The following is a 20688-nucleotide window of genomic DNA, read 5'->3' as shown; positions in this document are numbered from 1 at the left end:
TTTAACTACTTCCCGCCATTCGACTATAAAATGGGCTAATAAATCTATGCTAAAGGTACTTTTGAGTGCATTTATGTAGATTCAATGAGAATGAGAGATCTGGTACTTAATTCCTACTAATGGCAGTTACAATATCCTCTCTCCTCTTGCCAGAACATTTCTTAGTTAGAGTATTCAAGCATCGCTTCATAACTACTTAGTTATCGCTGTGGCTTTTGTTTCGTTTTTCGTTTTTCGTTTTTCGTTTTTGTTTTTTATGCCACCTTCTTGTGCACACTTTAGCACTTGTCTGCACATCTCTATAGGTACTACATATATATACAAATACAGCTGTATAGAGCCATTGCCTGACGTGTAGTGCTCACTTGCCCCATCATCCTCGTCCTTGCCCTGGCCCCGTCGTCGCCATATCCACTTGAAATCTGTCAACTGCAACTATTTATTAAATTATATACTGCCATTGTTAAATGTGAATGGCTGGCACGGAGACGAAGCAGGAGACGCAGACACAAGCGAGTGGCAGTGCCACTGACACGGCGGGCTTTTCTCTCTATTTCTTTGCATGCAATTTAAGAGCAGAGTCTCGAGCTTTATTGCGTAGAATGCTAAATGCGATTTGTTGCTTATCTGTTTACAGATTCCGGATTGGCAGTGGCTTCCCCTGAATGTCGGCGCCATGCCACATACATTTGTCGCCAATGGAGCCAGCCACCGCCTCCTGCCACACGTTCGGTGGCAGCATTAGGCAAATTGACAACAGCTTAAAACGCTTTGAGGCGGCTTAAAGCACAACGGGCAGAAGGTGAAGGGCGGCAAAAACCTCCTGTCAACCTCTAGGATTCTCTCGCCTGCCTCTGTTGCTGGCAGTTAAAACTCCCACTTGACGAGGAGCGCAAAAAGCAGGCTGGAGGTGGAGGTGGCGGTGGAACGGAACGGAACAGGAAAAGGAAAGGTAAAAGCCAAAGCAACCGAATAGACGCAGCACAATGAGTGTCGAACTGGAGGAGGAAGAGGAACGCATTTGCCTCAGGTGAGTGCTGACAGTTTGGTTGAGTGTTGTGGATTGAAGGGGATGCATTCTTGAAGCTTGTGGCTAATGGATTCCCTTGCAGCATAAATAGAAAATAAAGAGTAAATCTACCATCTGTGCGAGAGAAATTGGTATTTGTTTTCGTACTTTTCTATTGACAATAATCAATTAAATGGGACTACAACTCCCCTCCCCCCTGCCGTGGCACAATGTGTTATCGAACACAATGCCATTTTGTGGCACATGAAAAGCCAAGGCAACAAAAGGCGGCAAACACCAACAACAGCCACTACAAAGGCGCCGGGGAGGGGGCTCAATCTCATATTTCAATTATGCTTTATAAATGGCAACCAACAGACGACGCGTCTGACAAAGCTGCTGTCTCCGTTTCCCCACCCTACCCTACCCTACCCATCTGCGCGTCGACTCCGATTTCAGGCTACTCGATATACCCCCCACCCGCCGAGATCAATGGACTCGCTTGAGGGACTCACGCAATCCTTTAAAGGGCATCGAAATGTGTGCAGCCAGCGAGCGCGTAAGTGCTCTGAATTCACGGGCCAATTAATGGGTAACTAAAAGTTGGCTATACAAATGGCCTGGGAAATCGCGCATACGCCACGTGCTCTCTGGCAATTCACTTTGCAGCAATAAGTAAAAAAAAAAAACAAGTTAAAGTGCGACATTGGTGACATTGCAACTGGGGAATACCCACTACTTGGGGACACTCTCCTAGAGCCGGAAAACTGAAAACCTCTCCTTGAATGAGTCAAAGGAAGCTGCCAAGAATTTGTTCTCCTATTGCTGGGGGCTACAATTATTATGAATGCGCCTTTATATGAGCCATCCTTTGGCCTATAGCATACACTCCAACAAATACAATATGACCTTGCTGCCCATCAGGTATCTAAACCATAAAAAGTGCTTGCAGCAAAGGACTAAAGGACTGTGCTGCCCGCTCGGGACTTAATCGAATTATGCATTTTTAATTGCATAATAATGCACAGACAAGACAATCAACTCGACTTGTCGGTGAGGGCTTTATGTGAGGGCTTTATGTGAGGGCCGCTTTAATGTTGAATCATGGAATCACTGGACGAACTGCATTCCAGGAAAACCTCTCACAGGCTGCTTTAATATATGTAATTTTGGCAGCAACCTTTTTGGCCTGTTCGAACCATTTATGCAGCTCAGTGGGGGGTTTTTTTTGAAGAAGGAGCAGCAGGAGCCAGCCGCTGTAGTTGTCAGCAAAGACTTGAAATGTCTGTTTAATATTATGCAAATTTTCTTTTCTTTCTATGCAAATTTTTTACTTGAAGTAAACAACAAGCGACAAAATCAGAAACAGAGACTGGGAGAGAGAGAGAGAGAGAGAGAGAGGTGAGGCGACAACAGAAACTAGGTAAAAGTGAAGCGGATCTCCGCAGGCCCATAAAATGGGAAATTTTAATGACAAGCGACAAGATAAATGCGACTTTTGGAGGCGCCGAAACGGTAAATACCCTTGCAGAACATCAGCTATGGGTGGCTGGAAATATAACTAAAGTTTCCTTTAGACTGAAGGCGTAATTGGCACAGAAACATTCAGGCGTTCGTGACTGTAGAGGCTAATTAATATCCAATGCTTGGCTTCAGTTATGTCTCCACTTTGGCAAACGTCTAATCAAAGTCTTCATAGCCTACTCAAAGGTGCACCCATAAAGGTGAAGCCATAGCTGGCAGGAGCTGGCGGCAGCAGCAGACATTTCGCGACTTTTGAAGGGGGGCAGAAAACTTTTGCTGCAGCCCGAAATTACGTCTATGCAGCGGGGAAGCTAATTAGTTAGCCGCAAACATAAATGGCCGTGTCCTGGCAACTTTTATGAGGAACACACACTCCCAAGCCTCTGCCCATGCTCATGCCAAATCTGACTGCTGATTTCGCATTTCCTTTTAAGATCTCCCTGGTAAATGTGAAATGTTCTTCGAATACCATATCAGGCGGAGGATTTTGCGGCGCGAGTCCCGGGTCCGGGCGCACAATTTGTCAATTTTAATGGCTTTCGAATACGCTGGTGGCTGGCCGGATGGGAAATACTTGGCTACTTGATTGCTGCTTTAAAAAGTGGCCACTTAAACGGCTTATTGCCTTTTATATTTTTTGCTTGTGGGGCTCGCCCTCCGCTTTGGCTGCTCTTTGCCACAGAGACTTTGATTGCTCGTTCCAGCCCGCACACCGGACACCGGACATGCCACCGCCGTGCGATGATGTGTTTACCCAAATCAGAAGCAGCCGTCAAATAAAACGCTTTGATTTGAGCCGCAGCAGCAAGAGAGCGAGAAAAAGGACATCAAAGACGAGACGTTCGTCCAGCCTAAGCGCATTTTGTGCATAATAAGGCGTAACAAGGCCGAGCACGAGCACATTATGAACATAATGGCATTTTTAAGAGTCCAAAGTTCCAGTTCCAGTCCCATTCTGATTGATCCTGCATACTCCAGTCCAGTGGGTGCGGTACGGGCTGGGGACACCCTTCTCTGGCATTGTCCCTTTTGTTTTTTTATGGGTTTCTTCACTCCACAGAGCCGTGCCGAGCCGTTGAGTAATTTTTTCTATTTTCTGCTTTGTTGCGCGCGCTCTCACTCTTTCACTCTTTGTGTGTCTGTGTCTGTGTCTGTCTCTGTGGATTGCACACCCATGTTGACCAGTGTACAACATTAACCCAAATCCCACAGACACACAGACAAAAGTTGGGCGATATTAAGTGGGTCCTGCGGCGGAGACGGTAGCCAGGCGACTGCTTGAGGGGCATTTTATGTGCTTGAACTCTTAGCTAAATGAAGTAGCCATAGACATGGCCATAACCAGGCGGTATACACTCATGGCTATGGCCAGCAAGTAGTGCACTGTCATTGGCTGTGGGTTGATTCCTGCTGTTGGATTTCCTTTTGAGGGCTAAAGGGACACCTGCTGCTGCCGCTGCTGCTGCTGCTGCTGGTATCCATTTTTGATGATGGCACTCCTTGTCCTTGCTGGCCTCGTGCCGCAAATTAATTATCAATGATTCCATAAGCAGTGCTTATGAGGGGGGGAATAGTTTTTGGGGCTAATTTTTATGATCCCAATCAATCAAGGAATGTGTAGCATAGCCATAGCCTTGGTAATCATCTTCCACTAATTATCTCTAAATATATTTACACACGCGTCGCAGGAGAGGCAGCCCAGTCATGGCAACGCATCCTGCCAGCTGTGTTGACGGCCACGCCCATGACAACACACAGCACACCCCACGCCCACTTGCAAGGGCTTAAACGCTTAATAAATAAAATAAGCAGCTTGCCCAGAGAGACAGAGAGGGAGAGAGAGGGAGAGGGAGAGAGAGAGTCATCGCTTCCATCGGTTGCCATATCGATGGCTTTAGCCTTGGCAAGTAGTTAGTTATAGCGCTGATGTTTCTGCTTCTGGAGGCATGACAATAATGCATGGAAAATGTACACCCGCCCCGCCCCGACCCCGCCCCCGTTCGTGCCCCCTCTGGGTTAAGCATAAATATGTCAAGTGTTAATTGCTGCCACTTAACGCAGAGCACAAACACAAACATAACCACACACACACACACACAGAGGAGAGAGGGTAACGTGAGAGACTTGTACGTGTAAATATGACTTTAATCTACTTAGCTAAGCAGCTGCTTGGCTCTCTGAGCCTCTCCCCCAAGACTCGCTTGGGTTCGAAAGTCGCAGAATACACAAAGCAAACAAAGCCACAGACACAGACACAGATGCGTACACACACACACACATGCAGACGCAGACGCAGACACAGACACAGCCAGAGAAACGGATACGGATACGGATACGGATACACCCCCTCCAGCACACCACCACACTTGTTACACACCCAATAATGTGCTTTAACAAGTTTCTTATGGCCATAAATTCAACAAGCCAACAAAAGCTCATAAAAAGGGCTCACTCTGCCGCCTCCGTCTCCGTCTCCGCCTCTGCTTCCACATCCTGTGTTGCTGGGTCCCCCCGGGTGCTCTAAAGTGGGTAGGTGGAGTGGGGTGGGGGTGAGCTGATTGGCGACTTGAAACTAAACCCCCCAAAGGGCTGTCTATATAAATAAAAGCCAGCAGTGCAGAGACATGCCTTTGACATTTCATATCTCTGGGCGACCAACGAACACAGCAAAGTCCTGACAGTCCTGAAATTTCGTAAAACCAGTGACGGATCGGATCGGAAGCATAAAATAAAATACAACAACTACTGCACGTGCTGCCAGCAGGCAAATTGTGCAAAGGATACAAATCTCGTTGCGCGATCAGCACAGAAATACCTGCTCCCCGTCCTGCTATCCGCTGACAACGGTTCTCCCTGTCCCTTGGAGAGCCCACACAAATCCTCCCTGCTGAATGCCGCTTAAATAAAGCCATCAATTGTTGATTATCGTGTGGAAGGGTCCCATCATCATCATTATCGCTGTCATTATCGCTGCCGGGCCAGTCAAGCAACCAAAACTCTCGTCAATTACCATATCAGCAGCAACAATGTTGACCAAAACTGATTTCACTTAGCGTCCCAGAGAGGCAGAGACACACACAGAGAGAGCGATAGAGAGAGAGAGAGAGAGAGGAACGAAGAGAATCGAACTCCCTCCCCCAGCGCCCCGAAATGAAGCTCCAGAGTATCATATTATATCCAGACGATGGCAATTTTAGTTTCGCTTAGTTGCCAAACGCCAGTTCAATGGGAAAGACGCGAAATATATATATGTATATATATGTATGAAATAAAAGCGCCACTGAAGTGAAAAATAAAACCAGTTGAGCAGACATAACATATGTGCATTGCTTATAGATCTAAACGACATCATTAATAATATACCAAAACGATGACGTAGAACCCAGCTCCGACAGGGCAAGGCAAGGCAAAGTGAAACATTTCAAAACGGAGCAAAGTTGTGCAAGTGCAAGTGCAAAACTATGCTGGGAGAGGGAAGTGCCCCATCCCCGTACCCGTTGGATTTATCGATTTTATTTTTTGAATATTGTTGCGCCATTATCAACACATTTATATAGGCGATAATTATATTAGAAGTTTATCTCGTACCATCCATCGCCCATCGTTTTGCTGGCGATAAACCCGACTCGCTTCGACCGGATTCGTGTGCGTCGTGGCTTCTCTGTTTATCTCTGGGATTTTTACTCATCCACCCATGGTATAACTTAAGCCGCAACACCCATGCCGCAACTTTGTCCACTCCAATCGAATGCCCAGCTGTGGGCGAACACTGTGTGCCAGCCAATGTGTTAATCAATGAAACGGAACGTGATCTCTTTGGCTCCAGGCATGTGATATCTATCGTTTTATTGGACTCAAACTTACAGGTGTGTAAACAGAAATCCATCTCCATACGCCCAGCTGGAGAGCTGCTAAGTGTCGCTTGGGTGATTGAATCATTTAAAGGTGCTAAAATCACAGTCAGACCGTTCACTGTTCACCTGAACTGCGGCGATCGGCGATCTGTTGTTCCCAATTGTTGCGAAAATTATTTGTTGGGGAATATTCCATTTGAATTTTATTTGTATTATATACAAATAAATTGCATCAGCAACAGTAATTTTGATGCCTATTTTCTCCCTTCGTTTAAACATTAATCAGAACATTGTAAGGGTTGTAGAATTATGCATCATTTTCCCTTTATATAGCCAAAATAATAACTGATAAAACGTTCGAGTGTGAATAGATAAAGCTAGCCGATAACCACAAACAGAGAGAGAGAGAGAGAGAGAGAACAGAACTGTGGAGAGTGAGTGCCAGTGAGGGTCCTACACATTGATTGGGTGGGACAGTAAATTTGATCCACGCTGTCTGGCACTGCACGCACCTCCCTCCCCACCCGCAAAACAATCCAAAAATAAACTCACGTCTCTTTTTCCGAGCAGATAAGATTTAACATCAATTTGATAATAACTGGCACATAATGAAAGCCTAACGAGCAAAAGCGAAAGTAAATGAAGTACAATTTGATGAGAAAATGCCCAAAATATTGCAGAAAATTAAATTAAAGCATAAATACTAAATGGAAAATGGAATGGCACAATCGATATGCTCCATATATATGTATGTATATGCCTGTATATGTATTCAAAGATATTCAAACATAGCTAAGGTTTCACTGCGATTTATGGGGCGTGTTCCTGCTGCTGGACTTCAATGTAGTTTCGTTCTTTTCGTAGGCTCCGCCTGCTCCCTTCTGCTTGCCCTGAAAAGTATGCTATATTCTGGCATGGCAAATGCTATGTGCGAGTGTGCGTGTGTGTGCAGTCGTGTATGTAAGTGTCCAAATGCTAATTTGAATAATGACAACGACATCAACGCGCGTGCCATGCTACCGCGCCATTTTGTGTGTGAGTGTGTGTGTTTCCGCTGCGGCATCGCATCGGGAATTTAGGTTCAAATAATCTGCTATAAAGCATACGCACCATATCCGGTGTGACAGGGGGAGCGAGGGGAACACGAGCTAAAACAACAGACAAATAAACAAGAAATTATTCAACAGCTACCGAGAAAGTGAGCACAGAGACCATGGAATGCTCTTTCTTTAGAAATGCATAAAAAAAGAGTCACCAAGAGATTTGAATATTCTCTGCCACAATCGTAAAGCAAACGTAAAGCTAAAAACACTCAACAATTTATTGGCTAGTCCCTTCAGCGCTTCCCAAGAAATGATTCACCAACTTTTGGAGTGTCAAAGCGCCACAGCAAAGGACATTTGATTGCTCCCTCTTCTAGCCATAAAATCAAAGAAGCATTCAAGGGCTTATGGCGGAATTCACCCCAGAACCAGACCCAGTCCCAGGCCCAGGCCCAGGCCGAGACGTTAGACATTCCTCAGAGCTTGGCAAATTAATTTACAATTCACACAACTTCCGATTTCGGTGCCACGGGGGGGAAAGGGCAATGTTTACGCTCATTAAAATGCAGACACAGAACTTCAAAGGGAACATTTAAACTTGAGGGGCAACTCCATTCCCACCTTTAATGTCTTGCAGAAGCGCGGAGGAGGAGCAGCAGCCCAACATGGATGACGACAAGCTGGTGTCGGATGAAGTGCATCTGCGACAGCTGAGCGCCACACCTTTGTGCGCCCTGCAGCAGCGCCGGCAGAGCAACACTCTGACACATTCCGCCCCGCCAGAGCTCACGCAACGCTCTGCCGATGGGGACAAGAAAGAGGCGGATATGGAAGTGGAAGGGGATTTGGAGAAAAAGGCGCCACCAACCACCGATCCAGAGGAGCAGGAGGACAGGGTGGTGCTGCGACGCGCCGCCAACAAGGGCGCCATCGCCTTGGCACAAATCGACGACCTAAAACTGGAGGGCGATGACGACGACGACGACGAAGATGGCGATGGCGCGGGTCTAAGTAATCCCGCAGCGCAAACCACGGATGATGAGCAGATTACGGCCACAGCCACAGCAACATCCCCCACCACAACAGTGGGACAAGTGGGAGCCGCAGCTGACAGAGGAGCAGCAGCAGCAGCCACATCCTCCTCGGAGGTAAGTCAATATGTGCCTACGCACTTAGAACTAATTAAAAGCGAAACTAAAACCGAAAACAGCAGGATGCAGCAACCATAGCCACTCTAGCAGCAGCCATGGCATCGGTGGCACCACCGGACATGTCCAAAATCCCACGACTGCCCGGCGACGGTGCCCAGACGGACGACAATGGCGACCTGCCACCCTCGCTGCGTGCCTCGACCACATCAATTTTGTCCAATTTGCGCAAGAAGCAGCAGGCCATGCTCGCCGGAGGCGGCGGCGGCGGCGGCCCCAAGGGGGGCATGGTCAAGCAGACCCCACTACGCGTGCAATCGGTGCGGATTGTGGAGGCGAAGCGAGCATATGGCCCCAAGCGTCGCACCGAAAGCTGCAGCATCTTTGGCAACAGCAATTTTGGTGAGCAACGCGAGAACCGTAGAGGTCGCACTTGGCCTGATTAAAGTTGATTCTCTTGTAGATCACGAACTGGAATCGGGTGCCTCCATATCGAGCATTGCTGGTGGTGTGGGGCCCCAGCGGCCGCTGAACAACGAGACATACTCGGCCTTCAAGAGCGGCAACGTGGTCAAGGGCATACTCTGCCCCTCGCTGACCAACTCCTTCAAGCAGAGCTCCCTGGAGCGCAGCTATCTGACGTATACGCACCGCCAGCGGCAAAAGTCACTGATCATCGTGAATGTGGTGGACTTTGTGCTGAAGATAGTGCTGGCCCTCGTCTGGATGCTGCGTCGCCGGCAGCAGGGCCAGGGACCCCTGCAGAACGATGATGGAACGGTGGGTTCACCATTAACATTCAACCCTTGGCTAAAGCTTAGACCGAGCTGCCGCTCTTTTTTTTTTTGATTAAAAATCCTTTTACAGTACGAATCGATGGCCACGGCAATCACTTGGTCCATCTGCTGTGGAATTGCCAATATGGCCATCTGTTTCCTGGGCTACTGGCGCTGCTTTGCCAACAATTATTTGCACTGGGCCGCGGTCTGCACGTGGGTGCTCTTCAACATCCAGGGTGAGTGGATTGAGGGTCGTGTCGTAAATCACGCGTCACCTGCATAGGCAGTCAAAATCACTAATCCTTTGTCGTGCCTCGAACGGCGGTAGTCATAAATGTTTTACAACCATCTCTCCCCTACTCTGTCCCTACTCTGTTGCACAGGATTCGTTGGCCAGGGTGTGGGCTTTGCGGATCGCGAGTACCTGGTCTGGTACATTCTGTTCGTCATCTTTGTGCCGTATGCGATGCTGCCGCTGCCCCTGAAATGGTGCGTGGTGGGCGGCACCATCACCGCCAGCTGCCACCTGGCCGTAATTACCATCATCAAGCTGCAGCACGGCGAGGTAAATGCCAAAAATGTTCGCTCAAACGTTTCGCAGGCCTCCTCATCTCATGTTGTGTCTCTTTTTGTGCGTGTGTTTGGTGTGCCTGCAGGCTAGCACCAATGCGGACTGCGTTCTGTTTCAGATCTTTGCCAATTTCATTCTGTACACGGCCATCAATGTGGCCGGCATGTATACCAAGTATCTGACGGATCGCGGACAGCGTTTGGCCTTCATCGAGACCCACAAGGCAATGGAGCACAAGAAGGAGTCCGAGAAGGAGTTGCAGCGCACCCAAAAGCTATTGGATTCAAGTAAGTTTAAACAGAGTGCTGCAAAAGGATTTATTTGGAACGCAAGTCTGTGTGGAATATTTAAATTTCACACCAGAGATTCGTTTATATTTTATTTTGCTCAGAAACGAATATTCTCAGCTTTGTTCGGGGAACCCTAAGTACAGCCTAAAATAGAACTGAAAAGTAATTCTCAGTAAATTCAACAGGGGCGCGGCGGGTCGAGTGCTTTGGTGCTTGAGTTTATATTGCATTTTGTGGCCTGTCCCATTAATTAATCCCTGCCCACTTTTGCAGTCCTCCCGAACATTGTGAACAACCAAATACGCAGCGAAATGTACAAGGGCACGGATCCCACCGTGGAGACGCAGTTCAACAAATTGTACGTCTATCCCATGGACAATGTGAGCATACTCTTTGCCGACATCAAGGTAAGTACAATGGATGCCATGGCAGGAGGAGTCTCAAATATTTATTATCTAAATTTACTTGGCACAGGGTTTCACCGAATTGGCCAGCAAGACATCGGCCCAGCAGCTGGTGAAAATATTAAACGACCTATTTGCCCGATTCGATCGTATTGCAGAGGTATGTAGGGGGCTGGGGGCTGGGGGCTTGGGGGCTGCTTTATTGAACAATTTGCGAACTTTGCAGGACAATCACTGCCTGCGTGTGAAGCTGCTGGGCGATTGTTACTACTGTGTGTCGCAGTTCGAGAGCGACAACTGGAAGACGCGACCGGATCACGCTGTTTGCAGTGTGGAAACTGGTCTGCACATGATAAAGGCCATTAAGGATGTGCGCATACACACTCACGTAAGTGTGGCCCCATAATGAAGTGGGCGGGTGGGGGTTGAGGGGGCAGCCTTGAAGCCAGTTTATTTAAATTTGTTGAGAGAGCAGCAGAGAATGCAGCAAACATTTTTGAGAATGTCCACAGACATATTTTCAACACGTTTTTTTGACAAATTTAATGGCCATTTTTTTCAGTTATTTCAGCTGCTTTTTTTTTGGTTTTATTTTTGCTGCAAAATCTCGTATCCTGTCTCCGACCCTGGCCTAGAGGAGCAGCGGCAGCAGCGGCACGAGCAGAGCTGTGGACGTGTTGACAATTCATTTGTATGCAAATCTCAACAGACCAAAAGGCAAACGAGCAATGGCAATGGGGCAATGGGGCAATGGCAAACGGGCAAAGGCAAAACTGGCGTGGCGGCCAAAGCTGCGACAACGAGAGCTGTTAAAATTTCATACGACAAAGTGCCACACAGAGAAATTTAATTGATTTTTATTTGCCATTTGGTTTGCCGCAGAAAACGTTGGGGAATCCCCCGCCCGCCCGTCATATAGTACCACGTCCCTCGGGGATTTATGCAGCCTGCATTCGCATAATTGGTAGTCGTCGCGACTTAATTGCTGCGCCATTCTCACGATTGACTGACTAAATGATTGACAAACACAACAGACTGACTGACCGACTGACTGACTGACTGACTGACAGAAGAGTATTAAGTGCCCTGTGTGGGTCATGTGTATGGTCTTGCATATTTTAAGAGCCGAACGACGTTTGCCTTCCAATTGCAGGTGGACCTAAACATGCGCATCGGCATCCACAGCGGTTCGGTGATGTGCGGCGTTCTTGGTAACAAGAAATGGCATTTTGACGTCTGGTCTAATGATGTTATCATTGCAAATCACATGGAATCCGGCGGCATACCCGGGTAAGTACAACCAGTCACGTTCTGGCGGGTGGCTGCGGGCAACCGTAAGCCAAAACATCTGCGTGAGCTGCCATCGAAATTGGGCCACAAATTTATGCTCAAAGCTTTTTGGGGATGTTGGGGAATTACACATTATCAACGTAATAAACAGGAATAACCATCTGTGGATATACACGTACGTATGTCCGGTATAAAGAGGAATATCATTCATTAGCATAGCAAAATCGGCAGTTTGTTCATTAAATTACTTGCCAAAACTGGCCCAACTTTAGTTGCAGTTGCTGCCCCGCAAGCTGAGCCAAAAACTATACTCCCAAAAAAGGCTGAAAAACTTACTCGCTCTTGGCCAAATCTAAGTCTGGCCGCAGTTTTAATTGGCCAATTTGCGGGTCCTCTGGCTTCTCTCTCTGGGCTGGGCTCCTTGAACAATTGGTAAGCCATTTTGCAAGCTTGGCGTGTTTAGACACAAGAAACCAAAATAATAGAATGGAAACACACAGTGAAAACCAGAAGCCAGAGGCCAGAGGGAAATTCGAGGCAACCGCAAGCCCGAAACAGAAACAGAAACAGAAAATGAAAAGCCTCACAAATGAAAAGCTCAATTTAATGCAAAATGCTTTGATGTAATTGTGGCCTAGGCGGCAGGCAGTAACCAGAAACCAGTAACCAGTAACAGAACAGAGCAGAGCCAGAACTACAGAACCAAACCAAAACCAAAGCCAGTCCCAAGACCAGACCCAATTATAAGGGGCGCGCACACACACAGTCCATTGGAGGCGGTAGGTTGCCACACGCCCACACAAAAAACACAAAGGAAAAATTGAGTAGAAAGAAAATTGGCGAAGGAATGGCTGTAGGGGGGGTGGGTGTGGGGTAAATCACCACGCACCTTCATTGAAAGCGTATGCAAATATTTGAATTTAATTTTGGCCAAACTACATTTGGAAATCGCTCCCATCCCATCCAATCCACTCCACTCGACTCCACTCTCCTCCACTCTACTCCACTCTCCTCCTTGCTCTACTCTGCAGGCGCGTTCACATCTCGGAGGCGACGCTCAAGTGCCTCAATGACTCTTACGAGGTGGAGCCGGGCAATGGCGGCAGTCGGGACAATCATCTGAAAATGCTGAACGTCAAGACCTTCCTCATCAAGCGCACAGAGCCACTGCGGTAAGTTGGAGCCCGCTAAATTGTTAAACCCTTAACGCATTAACACTTTTCCTTTGCCTTCCGCACACAGACCCAAGCGCCGCTTTGGCACGCGCAGCAGCGCCCACCTGGCTGGTAGTGTGGCTGCCGCCTCCACTTCGGGGGCAGGTGCCTGCTCCACCACGCCGACGGCCACGCCCGTACCGACACCCGCCCTGCCCAAATCCATATCAGCCAGCGGCAGTGGCAGCATTGGCGGTGGCACCACAACGCTAGGCGGCGATGGGGCGAGCATCGACGGACGGAGCCTGGAGTACGCGGCCACCATTGCGGTGCCCGCCCAGCAGCCCTCGCAGCTGCTGCAGCAGCAGCAGAAGAAGAACATTTCCCTCAATTCGCTGCCCAACGTGGTCGAGGGCGTGGCCATGGACAGCCGCCGCCTGAGGAATGGCGGTGCAGGGGCCGGCACGGGGGCCAACAGTGTGGCCGGGGCACCGTCCGGTATGTCCACGGTATCCTCACCCACGGCAATGATGTCCGCGCCGCTGGAGCAGCAGCTGCGGCCCAGGAATGTGGCCAGTATCCAGAACCTAGCGGAGGCAATCGAGGGCAAGGGTCTCATAATCGAGGATGAGTCCACCACCGATTGGATACCCGAGATTCCCTTCAAGAATGTGAGCAGACATCTCTGTCATCTCTCTGGGCATCTATCTAATCGTTTTGCTGTTTCCATAGCTAAACAGTCCCGAGGAGGGTCTGAACCGTGCCGATTCCATACTCGTGGATGCCAAGCAGGAGCATCGTGTGTCCGTCACAGTTCTGGATGAGGAGGTGCGTACTATGCCCACCGAAAATCATTCTACCTTCGCTTATCCTCACAATCCCCGCTTATAGATCGACGAGTTCATAGAGCAGAATATCCAAATCAATTCGAATAAGGAGATCCGCAGGGAGTACCTGAATCCCTGGACCCTGAAGTTCAAGGACAAATGCCAGGAGCAGAAGTTCTGTCAGCTGCGCGAGGATATGTTCCGGTGCGTATGGTGCGGGTATACGGATATACGGGTGTTCCAGGCTAATGGAAAGCAAACAATAGGCCCTGTCCCCCGTTCAGGGCACTCTTAATTAATGAACTGTTGCTAATTGATTTCTGCCTTTTGCTGCTGCTCCCTCCCCCCATCCTGCTGCTGTTCAGCTCCAACATGCTGTGTGTGTTCGTCATTTGGATATTTATGGTACTGTGCCAGGTCATCATCATTCCCCGGTGCACGCGTCTCATTATTTGCCTGTCGGTTGGCACTGTGGTCCTCACCTTCTGCTGTGTCCTGGTGATGGCCGAAGAGTTTCCAGGTGAGCCATAGCCCCCCATAGTAGATGCCCCATTTTGCCTTGCTATATGAACTTTCCTTTTGCATAGGTCTGCCACGCTTCCTGAAGGTGAACTCCGCCAAATTGGTGCATCAGCGGCAGCGTCGCACGCTGTTCATCTGCGGTGTGATCATCTCCATGTGCATGCTCAGTGCCATTGGCTTGGTCCTGTGCCCCTCCTCCACGTACATTGGCACCGCCGATGAGCACACGCGACTGCTGCGACGAACCCTCTACTCCTCGAATGCCTCCTCGGTGGCGGAGAAGGAGTACAAGCTGAATGTCTATCTGTCGGCCACCATTCATCACAACATCACCATCAGCACGCCCAGCAGTGGGGGCGCAGCCACCCCAGCTGCCTCCCTGGTGGATGCGCTGATGAATGAGAACATCACGAACGCCCCCACCGAAGAGCTGATGAGGAGCACCCTGGCCAGCGCCCTGAACCTCACACAGCCGCTGGAGTCATTCGAGCAGTCGCATCGTCCCTACATGCTAACCAACAACGGACACAGTGTCTCGTTGAACAACTTCAGCTACGTGGATCTGTATGGGCTGCCCAGAACCACCGACATCGAGGGGGAGTGCGCACATCCCGAGTATCTGGTATTCACGTGGGTGCTCTGTCTCGTGTCGCTGGCGACTGCCCTGAAGCTCTACTATTTGGTCAAGGCGCTGATGGCACTGGGCATGGTCGGTTTCTACACCACACTGATTGTGCTCAAGTTCAGCACGGGCGACGTCTTCAATCTGGGGGACCTGTCCAGGCTGGGCATGCCGCTGGGCGTCCAGATGCTGATACTGCTCATCTCGTTCCTCATAATGGTCTGCTATCATGCTCGACTAGTGGAGGTAAGCAGTGGCCAGTAGATTTGCTTTGCCACCTCTCCTTAATGCCATTTGCCGTTTGCCATTCCTTAGGTCACCTCTCGTCTGGACTTTATATGGAAGGAACAAGCGGAGCGTGAACTGACCAACATGAAATCTAATCGTGCGCTTAATGACACATTAATTAAGGTAACATGCCACCCACCCGCCTGCCAGCCTGCACCTTTTGTGGCTCATTAATTTAACTGCCGGTTTGCAGAACATTTTGCCGGACCATGTGGCCGCCTACTACCTATCCGACGAGCACACGGACGAGCTCTATTCGAAGATGCACAACCTGTGTGGAGTCATGTTCGCCTCCATTCCGAATTTCCAGGACTTTTACTCCGAGGACATTGACAATGGCAAGGCCTGCATACGCATCCTGAACGAGATTATCTGTGAGTTGATTGATTAAATGCTTTGCCCCCGCTGCCCTCTGTCTAATGGAATCTGTGCTGTCCCACCATTCGCTTGCAGGCGACTTTGATGAATTGCTGGAGGAGCCGCGCTTCGCTTCTGTGGAGAAAATCAAGACAGTGGGCGCCACCTACATGGCTGCCGCCGGTCTCAATCACGAGAGTCTGCGTGCCCGGGGCGAGACCTCCGAGGATAGCGTGTGTGACCTGGTGGAGTTTGCCTTTGCCATGAAGCAGAAGCTGGAGGAGATCAACGGCGATGCCTTCAACAACTTCCAGCTGCGCGTTGGCATCTGCAGTGGTCCGCTGGTCAGCGGTGTGATTGGTGCGCGCAAGCCCGTCTACGACATTTGGGGGAATACGGTGAACGTGGCCTCGCGCATGGACTCCACGGGCGAGAACTGGCGTGTCCAGGTGTCGGCCAATACAGCGGAACTGCTCTGCTCCAGGGGCTATACTTGTGTGGTACGTAGGACGACACTCTTCCCTTTGGTCATTTCTTGGAGGTGTAACTTTAATGCTCCCTCAGAAACGCGGTGAAGTCAATGTGAAGGGCAAGGGCATGATGACCACCTACTATGTGCATCCCAAGGGCATCACGGAGAGCCAACTGATTTCACCTGTACGCCTGCCAGCGGGCATACCCCTGGCCCAAACACCGAATCTTCAGCGTCAGACCTCGCACCATGGCTCCTTCAGTGCCGTGGTCTTTGGCATGCTTCAGGCGAGCAAGCGCAGTACAGCCATAGCCGGAACACGTACGTTTCATCCACAGTACTTCCCACTTAAATCCATTCCTAACTTTTTCGCGTTTCAGCCACTGGCACACCATCGCCGCAGATTCGTCGCGGTCATCGGGGCAGCACCTTCAGTTCGGTTCGACTGTCCCAGAAGTCGACGCATGTGAATCCCGTGCGACGCAATACCACGCGCGTACGAGGACGTTCCTATCGCCAGAAGAAGGTGACTAATATATAATAAAATAAATAAATCCTGTGAGAGTATTTTGTAATTTCCCAAAAAAAAAAAAACACTTTCAGAGTTCATCAAACAATTCGATTGTGACCCAGGCCAGTTCCAGCTATATGCCATCATTTCGACGTATCGATCAGATTGAAACGACCATATCGAAGAGTCACAACGATGCGTTATAGCCAACGACGCGCAGCAATTGGGTCTAAGTCGATCTCAGAAACGAATGAAGAAACTGTCTGACGAATTTATTTTTGGAACGATTTTTTTATGCTTGAAAGTACAGTTGTGCTCGCTGATTTTTGGACTGTATGTGTGCGTTAATTAATGGAAACCGCCACTTAGCTGGGCTGGCTACTTAGTAGAATTTTTAAAACACAATCCGTGAAATCGTAGATCAAAATGAATGTACAATTTCTTGCATTATCTCTCAGCACAGTTCTAGTCGTTAAACTTAAGATGGGTGTCTTGTCCACTTTCTGTGTGTGTGTTTCAATGTCTAGAGGGTAGAGTCTAGAGTTTAAGATATGTAGATGCCCAACCAAATGATGCCAATGATCCTACTAACCCTGTTCAATTCCATCAAAATATACAACATAATACCCATTTTAGGCTAATTTTTGTAGCATTAGTAGACCATTTTAAAACCCATAAATCCCATAGAAAAATCTCATGTTCAAATTGTTGTACAAATCTCTTCACAGTTTTTTTTTTTCGTGTCTTTTTAGCCGAGAAATTTAAATGTAAATAGATTAAGGGAAAACCCACGTGTACTATAATATTTTATGTGTATTTGTGTGTAAACTTCCTATTAAAAAGCCATAGATAAGTGAGAGGAGAACCTACAAGTTGAAAACATATAAAATTGTAGAGTTATGATCAGCCCACGATGGTACCAAACAAAATTTATGCACCCCATATTGTAATTAAATAAAAGTTAATACAAATAAATGTGATAAATTAAAGCGATCCAAGCTCGCGGAGGGAAACTGAGTTTTCCCATTCAAAATGTGGCTCCGGTCCGTAATCATAACGGAAGCCAGACAAATGGCCAAAACACACACAGCCATGGCCATAAATATAGTGATGCAGAGGGGGAGATAAGAGCCGAGCGAGACAGCGTCCGAAGCTATTAATACCCCGGAAGATCGAACTATTTATATGATGGCTATGAAATGTAGTCATCATGGAACCATCTCTATCTTAAAAAGATTTGCTCTTCGTTTCATAATTGCTATGGCAGCTATAGTTTTGATTTTGATTAAATTTCATTTTCAGATTTCAGTTTTATGTATGTAAAATCCTATAGAAAGGGAGTATAGGGAGTAGCTACATACATACAGATATGGAAGCTATAGTGGTCTGATCTGGTTTCCATGTGTGGTCGGTCCACTTCCTTTCTGCATTACAAACATCTGTCTGCTCAAAATCATAATACCTCATCCAAAAATGTATAGAAAACCCGAAACCGAAACCATTCATTTAAATGAATGCAACCGCCACAAAATACTATTTTTATCACAGATGCGTCTGGCTGCACTAGTAGGGCCATGGGAGGGACGAAGCGGAGCGGAACGGGGCAAATGGACAGCTGGAGCCGAAAGCGAATTCCACTTGTCTGCTGCCTGGCCAGACGTCGCCGTCGCCCTCGCCCGCGCCCTCATCGCTGGCGCTGCTCATCCTCTGCTTCCTTCCCACGTTGGTTACGTTTCGTTGAGCGAAATGATGAGCCTATTCAAATTGTCATTTGAATGCACGCACACACAGTAGTAGGGGGTAGGAGTAGAAGGGGGATGCACACAAGACAACATCATGAACGAGAGGTAGCAAGAGAAGGAACTATTACAAATGTTGACCCAAACCACTTCTTCCCTTCCACTTATTGGCGGCAGTGTTGTGATAAGATATGCTCTCCCCTCCCTCCCTCTCTCTTTCTCTTTCTATTGTGATGCGTGTGGTTTTCAAGAAGTGGAAGAAGAATAGCCATATGCTGCATATGAATGAACGACTGCGAGTCAATTTCACATTTCACTGCCTTGTTGGTGCATTTTTAATGTAGTTTTGCCGCTTCCTCTTCCTCTGTCTGCGAGCCAAAACGCCCACCTAAAGTGCGCTACAGCAGAAACGTTAGGGCATATTTCTGACAATAGGAAGAGATGTCAAATCCAACCGAAAGCAGCGCACTCTACGAGTATCATATACCCGAACCTTTTTCCTGTCTGCACTTTTGCTTCCGCTGGCGGCGCCGACACCGGGCGCAACATGTGTTTGTTTTCTGGTACATCTATGTGTATGTAGGTGCGTGCATGTAAATAAACGTGTATGCGTATGCGTGCGTCTGTGTATTTCATTCATAAATTTGGAAGAAGACAAAAGATAGGCAGCGGACATGAATGAACAGGGGAAGAGCAAACACATGCCGTTTTACATTCAAATTCCGTTTCTATTTCGGCGGCGACAGTTGCAAGTGGCTCCGGGCAGCGTTTTAACGACGAAAAGATATACAGCACCGTAGCGTTTGAACGAACACAACATTTAACAACAATTAACCGGAGTTTTGATCTGCAAACAATATAGTGCATATACAATACAATAAATACAATATACTAAAATTGTTCGACATTCGCTCGCAGGTGGCCGTTTAGGGAATTTTATATATTTTTCTGAATATTTTGATTTTCAAGGGGTGTTTAACTATTTAAATAGAGCATTGTTAAGTGGGCCAAGTTCTCGGTATATTTACGGTATATTATGCATTAGATAAGCTATATTTGGGTATATCGGTATAAGTAAATTTAATCAATTTCCAATTTATGTATTCCAATATATTAAGATACTTTTCAGAATAACCGCCAAACTCCATTTAGCGCACAAAAAATACTGACATTTTTCGCTCTCAAATCGTGGTGAATTCCCCTCTCTTTGTGGTGTGAGCCGCATGTTCCTAACGGGAACGTAGATTATTTGTTGCGACGTTCCTGCGCGTTCCCGTAAGATACATTTGATTTATTGAGGAATTGGATAAAATTATTGGTTTAGGGCAGAGAGGGCCAACTAGCTAGTAATCTTAAACCGAATATCAAAATCGAAGTATATCAACGCATTTTGTCAGAATATATGCGGTATATTTACGGTATATTTCTGGGGTATTTTTGGGCTCACAATTTAAACGCAGAAATGAGTGTGGAGAGCGTTTTGAGTGCTCTCTTTCGACTGGGTCATGGCAAGGTATGGCCCCAGTATTAAAATGGCCGAACTTTTTTTAATGACCTCGTAAGGACCTAACCCTGGCCCCGAAGGACTAAACATGGCGTGGGTGCGCGAAAGCACAAAATCCCCCACGGTGAGTTATGTGGTGAGGTGGGTTTAATCTTGAAAGCTTCGGATTTTGTGACCTCATACGTCACACCTCATACCCTTATCCTTGCGGCGCAAACAAAGGTTCAACTTCAAGTTCAAAGCTTGAAACGTGTATTTACCGCGAAATTCGAATAATAAATAACAAATGATAACACAAGTAAACAGTTATACGGCGATGTTATCTTATCTAGGTCAAAAACAAAAGTCCTTGTACTTTAGGTTTCAAAGCAGCTTGGACAACAGAAGTTTAACTTTTGAAAGGAAATCCACAAACAAGTCGTTGATATGTAGCAAATGTGTGTAGTTATCATGTGTAGATACCATGTACAAAAGGGACATTTTTTAGTACCTTCTTTGTTTAAACTATATTTGATAAGTAATAAATTAAATGGGACTCATTAAAATGAAACCGATTGTAGAAAATTGATTCATCTGTCTGATTAAATGATATTTTTGGTCTTTAAAGTCCTAACTAGTTAGTAATATTAAACCGAACATCAAAATCGAGGAATATCAAAGTGTCCGTCAGTATATTTACGGTATATTATAAAAATTCTACGGTATATTTCGGTATATATTCCGAGGGTTAGGTGGTATATTTTGTCGATAAGTCCGCGGTCACATTAACATCGAAATTTT

The 20688-nt window shown here is 47.4% G+C and overlaps 1 protein-coding gene across 2 annotated transcripts; it reads left to right on the top strand.

Annotated features, from left to right (window-relative positions):
• Window positions 1–911: 911 nt before the first annotated feature.
• On the top strand, window positions 912–17635 carry LOC111068587 (adenylyl cyclase 78C). 2 transcript variants are annotated; one of them, XM_022358169.2, is made up of 23 exons: window positions 912–1030; window positions 8068–8578; window positions 8644–8980; window positions 9042–9358; window positions 9446–9593; window positions 9741–9922; window positions 10014–10215; window positions 10492–10625; window positions 10693–10782; window positions 10849–11010; window positions 11776–11912; window positions 12944–13084; window positions 13155–13737; window positions 13799–13894; window positions 13958–14097; window positions 14259–14413; window positions 14481–15283; window positions 15353–15448; window positions 15519–15699; window positions 15779–16182; window positions 16247–16475; window positions 16535–16680; window positions 16758–17635. In XM_022358169.2, the coding sequence occupies exons 1-23, from the start codon at window positions 987–989 to the stop codon at window positions 16869–16871; spliced, it is 5352 nt and encodes a 1783-aa protein (XP_022213861.2). In that variant the 5' UTR covers window positions 912–986; the 3' UTR covers window positions 16872–17635. The 2 variants fall into 2 exon arrangements, with proteins under 2 accessions (XP_022213861.2, XP_022213859.2); XM_022358167.2 differs by having other exon boundaries at window positions 8641–8980.
• The last annotated feature ends 3053 nt before the right edge of the window (window positions 17636–20688 follow it).

This window comes from Drosophila obscura, unplaced genomic scaffold (assembly GCF_018151105.1).
Source record: "Drosophila obscura isolate BZ-5 IFL unplaced genomic scaffold, ASM1815110v1 contig_1, whole genome shotgun sequence".
Lineage (NCBI taxonomy): Eukaryota > Metazoa > Arthropoda > Insecta > Diptera > Drosophilidae > Drosophila > Drosophila obscura.
This window is presented reverse-complemented; position numbering and strand designations above follow the sequence as displayed.